The 15066-nt window shown below is 41.1% G+C and overlaps 1 protein-coding gene across 4 annotated transcripts in view; it reads right to left on the bottom strand.

Annotated features, from left to right (window-relative positions):
• The window catches only part of Mast2 (microtubule associated serine/threonine kinase 2), a 216644-nt gene that overhangs the window by 69499 nt on the left and 132079 nt on the right, over positions 1 to 15066 (bottom strand). For 3 of the 4 annotated variants that reach the window (XM_045150689.1, XM_045150690.1, XM_045150691.1), the window contains one exon: positions 2785 to 2876. In XM_045150689.1, the coding sequence (XP_045006624.1) occupies positions 2785 to 2876 (92 nt within the window). Of the gene's footprint in view, positions 1 to 2784; positions 2877 to 11645; positions 11669 to 15066 lie in introns of those variants that run through there. The other variant, XM_045150692.1, reaches the window with a different exon arrangement.

Raw genomic sequence — 15066 nt, 5'->3', positions numbered from 1 at the left:
TGAAAATACAGGTCAGAAAAGCTGAGAGTTTAAAAGTTCTAAGGTAGGAGAGCTATTAAAACCAAGCCAAACACAGGCAACTTTAAAACATACTTTTATTTGTTAGAGAAAGGGGGTCTGTGTGCGCGCGCACATGAGCACCAGGGCCCCCTGCCATTGTAAATGAACTCCAGTTGCATGCAACACTTTATGCATCTGGTTTTATGTGGGCACTGGGGAATCAGAACCAGGTCATCATTGCAAGCAAGTGCCTTTCACCACTGAGGTATCTCTCCAGCCCTAAACCCAGCCAATATTTTAGAGGACAGCATGGTGCATGCATCTGGAGTTCATCTGCAATGGCTAGAGGCCCTGGTGCATAATCTCTCCCTCTCTCTCTCCCCCCTTGCATATGCATATACATACATACTTACAGACAGACATACAAGTAAATATAAACCACTAGGACTAGACTCATCCTAACCACCTTGATGCTGCACTGTTTTACTACTTTGATATCTGTGGTGGTTTGAATAGAATAGATGGCCCCCAATATATACAGTTGTTTGTTTGTAGTTTGCATCTTTAGCCACCTGCTGGAGGCAATGTCACTGGGTGATTTTAAGGTGTGGTGGTGGGTTTCAGATTTCAATTTAAAGATATGCAAAGTGTGCCTCCCTGGAGTTCCTGAAGTGTGCTGTGCTGTGTGGCTTTAGGCTTGTGTTTCTCTCTCTCAGCTTGGGCCTGTGAAGGCAGGCCAGCTTCTTCTGCCATTGTGGATCTGTAAGCTTCAATAAATCCCTTCCTCCATAACCGTGCCTGGTCTGGAAGTTTATCTCAGTGAACCTGAATCTGTCTGCTACAATATCCCATTTCGTTGTCCAAAGATAATCAAGGTTTATGCTTAGGATAAGAGTACCCGAATCGCCAAAACCAGGCAGCAGTCTCTGAATAGTCTCCTATGGTTGGTTCCAAGTCTACTATATTTCCATTAACCCTAGTTGTGGTGGTTTAAATGCAAAATGACTCCCATAGACTCGTGTTTAAATACTTCTTTCCCAGCCAATGGTGCTGTTTCTGGAAGGCTGTGGAACCTTTGGAGGTGGAGCTTTGCTGGAGGAAGTACATCACTGGAGGTGGACCTTGAGATTTTATAGTCCAGCTCCTCTTCATAATCTCTCTATTTCCATCCTGCTGATTGATATGGCAAGGATATCTACTTCCTGCTCCTGCCATGCTTTCTTTTTCCTACCATGATGGACTCTACCCTCTGAAATTGTAAATCAAAATAAACTCTTTTCCTAAGTTGTTTCTGGCCAGATATTTTGTTCCAGCAACAAGAAAGCACCTGAGCATTAAGTTAAGGACTTCTGCTGCAAACACTATAGCAATGAACTACATGGTAAAACTGGGCCTGGCTTCCATGAGATGCAAGGATACAAGTGTATACCAAAATTACATGGCTATGGGCTGGAGAGATGGCTTAGAGGTTAAGGTATTTGCCTGAAAAGCCAAAGGACCCTGGCTAATACCCACAAGCCACGTAGGTCAGATGCGTAAGGTGGCACATGCATCTGGCGTTTGTTTACAGTGGCTGGAGGCCCTGGCGTGCCCATTCTGTGTGTGTGTGTGTGTGTGTGTGTGTGTGTGTCTGCCTTTCTTTCTCACACATATGCTCTCAAATAAAATATATTTTTTTAAAAATTACATGGCTAGTAGTGCACGCCTTTAATCCCAGCACTCAGGAGGCAGAGGTAGGAGAATGGCCAAGAGTTCGAGGCCGTCCTGAGAGTACATAGTGAATTCCAGGTCAGCCTGAGCTAGACCCTACCTTTAAAAAAAAAAAAAAAAAAAAAGCTGGGCGTGGTGGTAGGAGGCAGAAGTAGGAGGATCACTGGGAGTTCCAGGCCACCCTAAGACTACATAGTGAATTCCAGGGCAGCCTGAGCTAGAGTGAGACCCTACCTTGAACCCCCCCGCCCAAAAAAAGAAACAGGCTGGGCATGGTGACACACGCCTTTAGTCCCAGCACTCTGGGGGCAGAGGACTGCTGTGAGTTCGAGGCCAGCCTGAAACTACAGTGAATTCCAAGTCAGCCTGGGCCAGAGTGAAACCCTACCTGAGGAAAAAAAAAAAAAAAAAAAACAATGAAAAAATAAAAATAAAAATAAAAAATTAACATGGCTAAATCAAATGAGGTCTACTGCCTTTCCCTTGGGAAGCAGTATATGCCAGGGTCAATGCAAACCCATTCCTTAGTCAGAAGCAAACCAGCCTTACATTATTTGGAAAAGCCTATATTCTAGATGGAGCTGAATCTCACTAGGTCAAGGGTTTCAATTCTAAAATGTGAAATCAATGTCAACATTAAACAAGTATTCTTATTTTTGCTTCCTGTGAATCTAATGGGGAAAGTTAACTGGAGTCTCATAACATTAAAACTTTTCTGTGAGCTCTGATCCTTGAGCATGGTAGGACAACAGGCTACTAAATGTTCATCATATGGCCTAAGATGACTAAAATTGTACATAGTGGACACATTAGAAAAAAGGTTATGAACCAAGATACACACCAGTCTCCAAGATAAATACAAGATTAAAAGTATTGAAAGAACAAGGGAAGAGACAAGAAGCCAAAGCACACTGGATGCATTCTCCATGGAATAAAGCAGGTCCAGTAACTCTGTTATGTATCAGTTATCTAAGTAATATGATGATATATGTGCTGAACCCACAAAGTGAGACAAAAAATACTTGGTGTCTGTGGATCTTTTTCATTCAATCTTTTTCATCTGCAAGCACTTACCTGTGTGGCCATGGAGTGGGGAGTGTGGCCGGGGCAGTGTAGGTGATGTGCTAGAAGTCACAATTAAGCTCTTGCGGTTACTTGTCCGACAGCTGCAAAAAAAAACACAAAAAACAAAAAACTGTCCATTATAACTAGGTCCAGAGACCTTGAGTGGTGATGAAGAAACAAGAGTGACATCATTCCCCAGGCTAAGAATACTGCTTTAAACTTAACCGGTCAGCAATTACTGTGAACACCAGTTAGATTTCATAATTCAGTGTTTTCCAACTTGGAATTTCAACTTTCTTCACTGCCCAAACTTTATTTTTTGTTTTGTTTTTCATGGTAGGGTTTTGCTCTGGCCCAGGTGACCTGGAATTCACTATATAGTCTCAGGGTGACCTCAAACTCACAGTGATCTTCCTACTTCTGCCTCCTGGTACTGGGGTTAAAGGTGTATGCCGCCAAACCAAGCTCTGCTGCCCAAACTTTTGACATGTGTTGCCATTGTATTTTTCTAGCGTTTAGGTTTGCTTCCTAAAGAAACACAGGAGATCTTCATAAATGTTGGCGGGGAGTTCGTTTGTAGTGGCTGGAGGCCCTGGTGCGCCCATTCTCTCTCTCTCTCTCTCTCTCTCTCTCTCTCTCTCTCTCTCTCTGCCTCTTTCTCTCAGTCATTCTCAAATAAATAAATAAAAATATTAAAAAAAAATGTTGGCGGGGATGTGGAAAAAGAGGAATCCTTCTACACTGCTGGTGGGAATGCAATCTGGTCCAGCCATTGTGGAAATCAGTGTGGAGGTTCCTAAAACTGCTAAAGATTGATCTACCATATGACCCAGCTATAGCACTCCTAGGCATATATCCAAAGGACTCATCTCATTTCCTTAGAAGTACGTGCTCAACCATGTTTATTGCTGCTCAATTTATAATAGCTGGGAAATGGAACCAGCCTAGATGTCCCTCAACTGATGAGTGGATAATGAAGATGTGGCACATTTATACAATGGAGTTCTACTCAGCAGTAAAGAAAAATGAAGTTATTAAATTTGCAGAAAAATGGATGGACCTGGAAAGGATTATACTAAGTGAGGTAACCCAGGCCCAGAAAGCCAAGCGCCACATGTTCTCTCTCATATGTGGATCCTAGCTACAGATGATTGGGCTTCTGCGTGAGAATGAAAATACTTAGTAGCAGAGGACAGTAAGTTTAAAAGGAGTCATAAAGGGAAGAGAAAGGAAGGGAGGAGGGTACTGAATAGGTTGACATTGTATATATGTAAGTACAATGATTGAGTTGGGGAGGTAATATGATGGAGAATGGAATTTCAAAGGGGACGGGGGGGGGGGGGAATTACCATAGGATATTTTTTTATAATCATGGAAAATGTTAATAAAAATTTTAAAAAAAAAGACACAAAGGAGATCTTTATGGGCAACTGCCATATTATAAATTGAAGATTAGATTCAAAATTTAACATGAGTCAAGTATAATCTCTTTCCTAGACTAGGGGTGCAACTTAGTGGTAGATCTCTTGACTAACATGTACAAGGCCCTTTTATCTCATATTTTACTATAAAAAATGAAACTAGTAACTTCATTTATAAAACTACTGTTTTATTATTGTTTTTAGAATTGCTTAATCAATTAATTAAGTGACATTCACTTTTTGAGGTTTCTCCTGACTTTCCTTATAAGTTGATGATAGGGTTTTTCCTATGGTCAGAGAAAATCAGATCATAATGAAAAGTCATTTCATGCCACATCTATTACTAAAAAGTGTGTATACATTTATTTGAAAGCCAACCTATCTTTTTTTTTTTTTGTCAGTACCATAAAGTATATGTTTTAATATTACCTTGGTAACCTAGGTCAAAATTTACAGAAGTACTTTTTTTTTTTTTCTAGCACAAAAGCATGTAGATATTTTAGACCCTTGAAATCAATGCATAATTCTCAAAAAGGCAAGTGGTACAAAGGTCCTTGAATATTTGGCCATAAATCTATAGCATCACATAATGTTAGGTCACTCAAACCAACGATTTTTGAGTTGTTATATTTGAGTATGTGATCCTAACTTGACGGCGATGCCATAAATTTTCAATCAAATTACGAGATCCCCAAAGTCCAAAGCAAACTTATATGTTGCTGCTGGCAGAAGCAAATTAAATTGAAGTCTTTTCATAGTCACTTGTTAATAAAGAAGAGAAGTACATGAAAATTGGTCATGTTTTTACAAGCCATTACCAAATGAATGCTTAAGAGTATCCCAGAAACAGCCTAATGCCAAGGTGCAAATCAACTCACCAATGGATCCATGAAAGAAGAAGAAGCTAAGTGGGTAAGGACCACTTCCACAGACCTGACTTCAGTATCGCCTTCTCTCAAAGGCCCTGGGGAGATGAGCACTGGTCCTGTGGAGTTCTCTATGTATCTCCCAGATGGGAGCTTCTAGACAGCATCAGTTTAAGTAGTACAGTAGTGGCTTTTACTCCAGAGTGCAACACATGTCTGCTCTGTGCTAACATGTTGCTTACATACTTCAGCATTCTTGCTTGGTCTTCATGTCTTCCAAAGTCAAAACCAAGAAGCAATAGTGTCTGCAAGCACCATTTGTCAAGACTGAAAATGCTGATAATCCAATGAGGGAGATGAGTCACAACTCCAGGAGTTCCAGGTTAATGAAAGCAAATATTCTATAGTGCTAACCTGCCCTAGTAAACAAGGTTAGGGCCAGAAGGTGTGTCAAAAGGGAACAAAAATACAAAATAAAAATTAAAAAACAGAGAAAACCCTATTCAGAAGAAAGAACAAACCTGCTTTCCTTTCAAATGCCACTTTTTCATAAGACACCATCAAGAGGTCCTGACCCTGGTGGTCTTTAAATACACATCCAAACAATCGTGTAGATTTCATCAACCCATCTTTTTAAAGACATTAGAATGGAAAGAACAAGGAAGTCTGCCATTTAGTTACCTAAATAATTTATCTAAATAAATGTTTACTGAATAGAGTGCCTGTGATGGTTAATATTGTCACCTAGATCACCTAGGAGACTGGGCATGTTTGTAAGGGAGTTTCTAGATCAGGTTAACTGAGGTGGAAAGACCCATCTGAACTGTGGTAGCATCATTCTATGGTTTGGGTTCCTAGACAGGAGCAAGAGGAGGAAGAGGAAGAGGAAGAGGAAGAGGAGGAAGAGGAGGAGGAGGAGGAGGAGAAAAAAGAAGAAAAAGGAAGCGTCAGCAGCCGGGCGTGGTGGCACACACCTTTAAGCCCAGCACTCAGGAGGCAGAGGTGAGAGGAACACAATGAGTTCGAGGCCACCCTGAGACTACATAGTGAATTCCAGGTCAGCCTGGGATAGAGTGAGACCCTACCTCAAAAAGCAAAACACGGAGGAGGATACTTAATAGGTTGATATTGTATATATGTAATTACTATGATTGTAATGGGGAGGTGATATGATGGAGAATGGAATTTCAAATGGGAAAGTGTGGGGGTGGGGAGGGAGGGAATTACCATGGGATATATTTTATAATCATGGAAAATGTTAATAAAAACTTAAAAAAAAAAAAGCAAAACACACACACAAAAAAGAAAAGAAGAAGAAGAAAACTAGCTCAAAAGCAACATTCATTGCTTCTTGCTGTCACACCTTCATCATCATGATGGACTATACCTCGAACTATAATCCAAAATAAATCCTTCTCAGCAGGCATTGGTCAAAGTAGTGATAAGAGTAAGTACTACACCTCCTATATATACCAGATACTAGTCTATGTTCCAGAGACACAGAAGGAAAAAGAACATGGTCTATGTATTTGCAACCAGAGTAAAAAAAAAAAAGTATGAAAAAATAAAATGAGAGAAGAAAGACAAAGAAAAAAGGGAGGGGGCGAATAGAGAGGTGGTTCAGTCGGTAAAGGCACTTGCTTGCAAAACCTGACCAACTGGGTTCTATTCTCCAGAACCCTGACAAACCCGTTCTGTCTGCCTCTGTCTCTTTCCTTGCAAATGAATAATCAATTAAAAAAACATTTAAAAAAAGAAAAGAAAGGGGGCTGAAGATAGCCCAGGGAGGGAAATAAATAGAAAAACAGCAAAATATACTTTTCCACCATACAGTTAAGGTGAATAAGAAACTATGAACCACAGCAGAGAAGCAGGAAAGATTCAGAGCTTCCAGCAAGCAAGAAACCAGCCAGAATCCCATCAACGTGTCCTTGGCCCTGGTCTACACCCCCACCCGACTCAGTGCAGAGCTGGAGGAGCAGAAGTCAGGTGAAGGGATTTTCCACTTCCACCAGCCTCCTAGCAAAGTTAAGAAAGCCAAAAGGAAGACATCAGGGACCAGATGCTGAAGGAGATGACAAATGGGTCCAGCTGAGCGGCTTTGGTAGAATTCTGGGCACCTGCATAGCCTCCCACTCCCAACAGGTAATGCTGCAAACCAACAGAGAACTTATCCACCACCACTACCCTCAACCCTGGCCACAAGGAATCCATCCAGCACAGCAGATCAGAAAACCAGATCCACTGACCCAAGCAGCCTAACCAAGTCCAAAACGCAACAGAGAGGGTTCAAGGCGGGCACTCAGCATAGATGAGAACAAAAAAGGAAAATTATAGACCAATCTCCCGCACAAACATAAATGCAAAAGTTTTCAACAAAATACTGACAAACGGAATACAAGAATATATCAGAAAGGGCTGGAGAGATGGCTTAGCAGTTAAGGCATTTGCCTGCGAAGCCAAAGGACCCAGGTGCCATTTCCCAGGCCCCCTGAAAACCAGATGCAGAAGGGAACACGTGTTTGGAGTTCATTTACAATGACTGAAGGCCCTGGTGTGCCCATCATTCTCTCTCTCTCTCAAATGAATAAAATAAATATTAAAAAAAGAATATATTAGAAAGATCATTCACCCCAACCAAGAAGGCTTTAACATAGAGATTCAGGGATGGTTCAACATACACAAATTGATAAATGTAATACATTATATGAATGGACTGAAAGACAAAAATCACATGATCATCTCATTAGATGCAGAAAAAGCATTTGACAAAATCCAACATCCCTTCATGATAAAATTCCAATGGAGAGACTTCTGATTAAGATGGTGGCGTAGGAACCACGCCAAAGCAGCCCAGGAGAGAAAAAGCTGACCCCCCCCCCAAAAAAAAAAAAAACCCAGCAAATACACTCTTCTACTAAAAAATGAGGTGTATAAGAAGTTACCAATGGCAGCAGAAGTGGAAGAGATCCAGAGCATCCAGAGCTCACACAGCCAGGCAGGCAGAAGCGGCTCCAGCAGCAGCAGCACCAGGTCTGCGGGGCCACAGCTGCCAGGCTCAGCCTGAGCCACAGGAAAAGCCAGGTGAGGAGATTCTCTACTCCCACCGAAGTTCCTTGCAAACTCAAGAAACGTAAAGGGAGGACAGTAGTGGCCAACGGAGGAGCAGCTCATGAGGTAGAGGATCATGTGGCCAGTGGGAGAACTAGAGCCACCAGCCACAGCCTCCCCTCCCCAGGCGCCAGCGCAAGTGCCAGCAAACACCAGAGACCTGGGGAAGAAAGCACATAGCACCCAGCACCAAAGACCAGAGCAGCGATTCAGTGACCCAGTCAGCCTATATGAACCCACAGTGCACCAAAGAGGGACCCAAACAGGAGCACAGCATAACTGAGACCAAAATCATCCCAAAAAGTAATTGGGATTACACCAGGTCAATACCCACCAAATAAGCCTGGCATATAGGCCTGAACCAGAAGATTACTCAACACAAACTTTAAAACTCAGAAGGGCTTGGAGGGATGTATTCCAAGTTCTGAAAGATAACAACTGTTAACCAAGTTTACTTTATCCTGCAAAGCTATCCATTCAAATGGAAGGAGAAATAAGGACATTCTACAACAAAAGCAGGCTAAAGGAACATTTGAAGACAAAACCAGCTCTACAGAAAATACTTGAAAGAATCCTCCATACTGAAGAGAAAGAAAAACACACAAGAAACCTGGAAAAACAAACAATACTCAAATACTAGTTAACACAAGACAGCAAGGGTTAAACCAGAAGAACTACAAAAAATGACAAAAATAAACACACACCTTTCAATAATATCTCTTAGGGGCTGGAGAGATGGTTTAGCAGTTAAGTGCTTGCCTGTGAAGCCTAAGGACCCTGGTTCGAGGCTCGATTCCCCAGGACCCACGTTAGCCAGATGCACAAGGGGGCACACATATATGGAGTTTGTTCACAGTGGCTGGAAGCCTTGGCACGCCCATTCTCTCTCTCTCTCCCTCCCTCCCTCTCTCTCTCTCTGCCTCTTTCTCTATCTGTTGCTCTTAAATAAGTAAATAAGTAAATAAATAATATCTCTTAATATCAATGGCCTCAATGCCCCAACCAAAAAACATACGTTTGCAGACTGGGCTAAAAACCAGGATCCTTCATTTTGTTACCTCCAAGAAACTCACCTTTCTACAAAGGATAGACATTATCTTAGGGTGAAAGGTTGGAAAATGGGGGAAGGGATTGGATGGAGAGTGAAGTCATGAACAGGAAGGTAAGGGGGAGGGGAATTATCATGCTTTATTGTCTATAATTATGGAAGTTGTCAATAATTAAAAATGTTTTAAATAAAAAAATAAGGTATGTACACACATTTGCAAACACAAATGTTTTTATATATACACACATATATTAAAAATAACTACTTTGAGATTCCATCTCATTCTGTCAGAGTGGCCATCATCAAGAAAACAAATGACAATAAGCTATAGCATTCCTAGGCATATATCCTAGGGACTCTACTCACTACCTTAGAGATACTTGCTCAATCACGTTTATTGCCACTCAATACACAATACTTAGGAAATAGAACCAGCCTACATGTCCCTGATCTGATGAGTGAATAATGAAGATGTGGTATATTTATCCAATGGAGCTCTATTCAGTGGTAAAGAAAAATGAAATTATGAAATGTATGGATCTGGAAAGGATTATACTGAGGTAACCCAGCTCCAGAAAAGCAAACATTGCATGTTCTCTCTCATATGTGAATCCTACCTACAAATGTTTAGACTTTTATGTGAGCTGGGATAAAAATAGATAGCAGAAGCCAGTAAGCTAGAAATGTGCTATGAAGGATGGAGGAAAGGGAAGAACTTAAGGGGATAATATTGTGTGTGTGCACGCACACACGTGCACACGTGTATAGAACAGAGTACTGGAGATGAAATGGCCTAAATGAGGTCAGGGGAAGAAATTGATAAAGGAAGTGTAGAGTTAATCAAAATTTAAGGCAATATGAATAAGCCATATGCAAAGCTATTTTTTTGGACAATGGTGCACCCAAACGCCATAGATTGTTACTAGAAAATTTTCAGTGTTAGGGATGGGATACCTTCCCATGAGTTGTTGGCTAGGGAGGTCACTGATGCCCCCAAAACATTACAGGCCATTGCTGAGGCTCTTGGTTTCCCACTAAGAATAGATGCTAAGAAGCCGAGTATGGTGGCATATACCTTTAATCCCAACACTTGAGAGGCAGAGGTAAGAGGATCACTTTAAGTTTGAGGCCACTCAGAGACTACATAGTGAATTCCAGGTCAGCCTGAGCTAGAATGAGACCACACCCTGAAAAACCTAGGGGGAGGGTGGAATAGATGGTAAAACCCTATTGCTGAAGACTCCATATGCTTGGGCTGCAAGGACACTGAGAAATCCAACTCGAGCTGAGACAAAAACCTCCTCCATGTAGACCAGCTGACAGAAAGCATGCAACCATATGGGAGAGAGAAGTCACCAGTGGAGGTAAACAACAATGGACACTGTAATCCTTAAGTTTGGCCAGCAAGGCCAAATGAGCCAACGGGTACAATAGTGGCTGCTATAGGAGAAACCAACCACTCACTAATTGAAGTGTAGGACTGTACCACAGGAGAGAATATACATGTTTGATAGTGAAAATCTATGACGGGTAGGTTATGAGTCCTAGAGATGTAACTCCAATTGGTGTCTGGCTAAATGTATATATTATGCTCACTAAACTGCCCAGTAAGCACTTCTCTTAAAGTTCATACTCATATATTAATGCTACTCTCACTTTTTAGTTAGAGAAGCTTCTCTTTTCATACATATTTTTGTGGTTTTTGTGTGCTTTATTTATTTATTTATTTATTTTTTGAGGTAGGGTTTTGCTCTAGCCCAGGCTTACCTGGAATTTACTATGTAGTCTCAAGGTGGACTTGACCTCATGGCAATCCTCTTAACACTGCCTCCCGAGTGCTGGGATTAATGGAATGTACCACCATGCCTGGCTAAGCTTCTCTTTTCAGGTAACAGTGGATAGATGGCTTAGCCTAAGGATCTAGGTTCAATTCCCTAGTACCTACATAAGACAGATGCACAAAAGGGAACACAGTGCCAAGAAATAAGAGAGGAGTCTTCAGCACTGAACAATCTCTATTAAACCCTCCATTGTTGAGGGTCCATTGCAGACGAGGTGGTGGAAAGAATGTAAGAGCTAAAGGAAGGGTAGGACTGCTTACAATGCAATCTTCCAGACACAAAATGGCCTGGATATCCATGACCTTACAGTGCCTTGTACTACCTACATGAGACCCTCATAATAGGAGGAAAGGATAATATCAAAATAAAAGAGAGACTAATTGAAAGGGGGAGGGAATATGATGGAGTGGATTTGTGAAGGGGAAAGTGGAGAGGGGAGAGAATTAGCATGGTTTGTTGTCTATAACTATGGAAGCTGTTAATAAAAAAAAGCTCAAAAAAGTGGGAGGCTGAAGAGACAGCTCAGCAGCAAGCCACTTGCTAGCAAAGCCTAACAACCCAGGTTTGATTCACCAGTACTCACATAAACTCAGATGTACAAAATGGCACATGGATCTGGAGTTCATTTGCAATGGCTGGATGCCCTGGCATGCCCATTCTCTCTGTACGTCTCTCTTCTATTTCTCTCTGCCTGCAAATATATATATATATATATATATTTTTTTTTTTTTTTTCATTTATTCTACCACACCTGGCCTAAAAATATACATATTTAAAAAATTTAGTGGTGGCAAGCACCTTTAATCCCAGAATTTGGGAAGCCAATGTACGAGGATCACTGTGAGTTCGAGGCCAGCCTGAGATCCTACCTCGAACACCCCCAATTATATATAAATAACATATATAATATATAATAAATGTATTTATTTTGTTCATTTTTATTTATTTATTTGAGAGTGACAGAGATTGAGAGAGAAAGAGGCAGATAGATAGATAGAGGAAGAGAGAGAGAGAGAGAGAGAGAGAGAGAGCGAGCGAGCGCAAGAATGAGAGGCGCCAGAGCTTCCAGCCACTTCAAATGAACTCCAGACACGTGCGCCCTCTTGTGCATCTGGCTAGCATGTGTCCTGGGGAATAGAGCCTCAAACCGGGGTCCTTAGGCTTCACAGGCAAGCGTTTAACTGCTAAGCCATCTCTCCAGCCCAAATGTATTTATTTTATTTACAGAGAAAAGAAGAAGAACATATAAACTACGTGTAGTTCACAGTTGGATCCTGTAGGGCTGGTCAAGCATCATGGAAGGATTGAAAATACAACACAAAACCACTAGAAGGACTGAGATCAAACTTAAGAAAGATTATTATCCCCTAAGAAACCTTAAGAAAGAATCCACAACCCAAACTAACTTAGTCACACAAACCATTTCACACCAAGTAATATAACTCGACAATAGTAAGGAATAAGCTAGAGTCACACAATAGAGGAACTCTCAAAAAAAAAAAAAATCACTGCTTCGGGGTCTTTACAATTGGCATTGGCATTGTCTTTACCTATAATGCTTCCTTAAGAAGGCACTGGAACTTGCTCTCAGGAAAAGGAGGACACTTTCAGGTCTTTGTTCAATATATTCTCAATGAATTTCTCCAAGTATTCCATTTAAAACTGTCTAACCCCACTCCATATTCTCTACTCCTCTCTTTTGATATAGTTTTCTCCACAGTACTTATATTCTCTAATACACTAAATATTTTGCTGTCTTTTTATTGTTTGTCTCTCTTCAAGATATGAGCTGGAGGGGGCAGGGACTGGGGAGAGAGAGAAAGAGATGGCATAAAGAAAGACAGATAGAGGACTGTAGAGATGTCTCAGGGATTGAGGTGCTTGCCTGTAAAGCCTAACCACCCAGGTTCGATTACCCAGTATGCATGTAAAGCCAGAGGCTCAAAGTGGCATGTTCATCTGGAGATCCATTTTCAGCAGCTGGAGGCTTTGGTAGGCCCATTCTCTCTATCCTTTTTATTTTTATTTTTAAGGTTTTTTGAGATAGGGGTTTCATTCTAGCTCAGGATGACTTGGAATTCATTATGTAGTCTCAGGGTGGCCTTGAACTCAAGGCAATCTTGCTACCTCTTCCTCCCAAGAGCTGGGATTTAAGGTGTGCGCCACCACACCCAGCTTTTGAAAATATTTTATTTTTATTTATTCATTTGAGAGAGGGAAAGAAAGGGAGAGGGAGAGAATGGGTGTGCTAGCATCCAGCCACTATGCTATGCTGCATATAGTTCAATGGGAGAGAGAGAAATCACCAGTGAAGATACTCAACAGTGGACACTGAAAGCCTTACATTTGGCCTGCCAGGCCAAATGAGCCAACAGGTGCAATAGTGACATGTCTGTTATGGGAGAAAACAACCACTCTCTAATTGGACAAGAGGCCCGTTCCATAGGAGGGAAAACATCCCAGATACCGAAAACCTACAACAGGTGTAGTAATGAGCCCAAGAGGTGTAACATTTGCTGCTTTCTGGATAAATGTATATACTATGCTCACCAAACTGCCCAGTAAGCACTTCTCTCTCTTTTTTTTTAAAATTTTTATTAACATTTTCCATGATTATAAAAATATCCCATGGTAATTCCCTCCCTCCCCACCCCCACACTTTCCCATTTGAAATTCCATTCTCCATCATATTACCTCGCCATTACATTCATTATAATTACATATGTACAATATCAACCTATTAAGTATCCTCTTCCCTTCCTTTCTCTACCCTTTATGTCTCCTTTTTAACTTACTGGCCTCTGCTACTAAGTATTTTCATTCTCACACAAAAGCCCAATCATCTGTAGCTAGGATCCACATATGAGAGAGAACATGTGGCGCTTGGCTTTCTGGGCCTGGGTTACCTGACTTAGTATAATCCTTTCCAGGTCCATACATTTTTCTGCAAATTTCATAACTTCAGTTTTCTTTACCGCTGAGTAGAACTCCATTGTATAAATGTACCACATCTTCATTATCCACTCATCAGTTGAGGGACATCTAGGCTGGTTCCATTTCCCAGCTATTATAAATTGAGCAGCAATAAACATGGTTGAGCATGTACTTCTAAGGAAATGAGATGAGTCCTTTGGATATATGCCAAGGAGTGCTATAGCTGGGTCATATGGTAGATCAATCTCTAGCTGTTTTAGGAACCTCCACCATGTTTTCCACAATGGCTGGACCAGATTGCATTCCCACCAGCAGTGCAGAAGGGTTCCTTTTTTTCCACATCCCCACCAACATTTATGATCATTTGTTTTCATGATGGTGGCCAATCTGACAGGAGTGAGATGGAATCTCAATGTAGTTTTAATCTGCATTTCCCTGATGACTAGTGACGTAGAACATTTTTTTAGATGCATACATGCCATTCGTATTTCTTCCTTTTTTTTTTTTTTTTTAATTTTTATTAACATTTTCCATGATTATAAAATATATCCCATGGTAATTCCCTCCCTCCCCACCCCCATACTTTCCCGTTTGAAATTCCATTCTCAATCATATTACCTCCCCATTACAATCATTGTAATTACATATATACAATATCAACCTATTAAGTATCCTCTTCCCTTCCTTTCTCCACCCTTTATGTCTCCTTTTCAACTTATTGGCCTCTGCTACTAAGTATTTTCATTCTCACACAGAAGCCCAGTCATCTGTAGCTAGGATCCCCATATGAGGGAGAACATGTGGCGCTTGGCTTTCTGGGCCTGGGTTACCTGACTTAGTATAATACTTTCCAGGTCCATCCATTTTTCTGCAAATTTCATAACTTCATTTTTCTTTACCGCTGACTAGAACTCCATTGTATAAATGTACCACATCTTCATTATCCACTCATCTGTTGAGGGAGATCTAGGCTGGTTCCATTTCCCAGCTATTATAAATTGAGCAGCAATAAACATGGTTGAGCATGTACTTCTAAGGAAATGAGATGAGTCCTTTGGATATATGCCTAG

This window comes from Jaculus jaculus, chromosome 5 (genome assembly GCF_020740685.1).
Source record: "Jaculus jaculus isolate mJacJac1 chromosome 5, mJacJac1.mat.Y.cur, whole genome shotgun sequence".
Lineage (NCBI taxonomy): Eukaryota > Metazoa > Chordata > Mammalia > Rodentia > Dipodidae > Jaculus > Jaculus jaculus.
The sequence above is the reverse complement of the archived record's forward strand: the minus strand, read 5'-3'. Positions and strand labels throughout refer to the sequence as shown.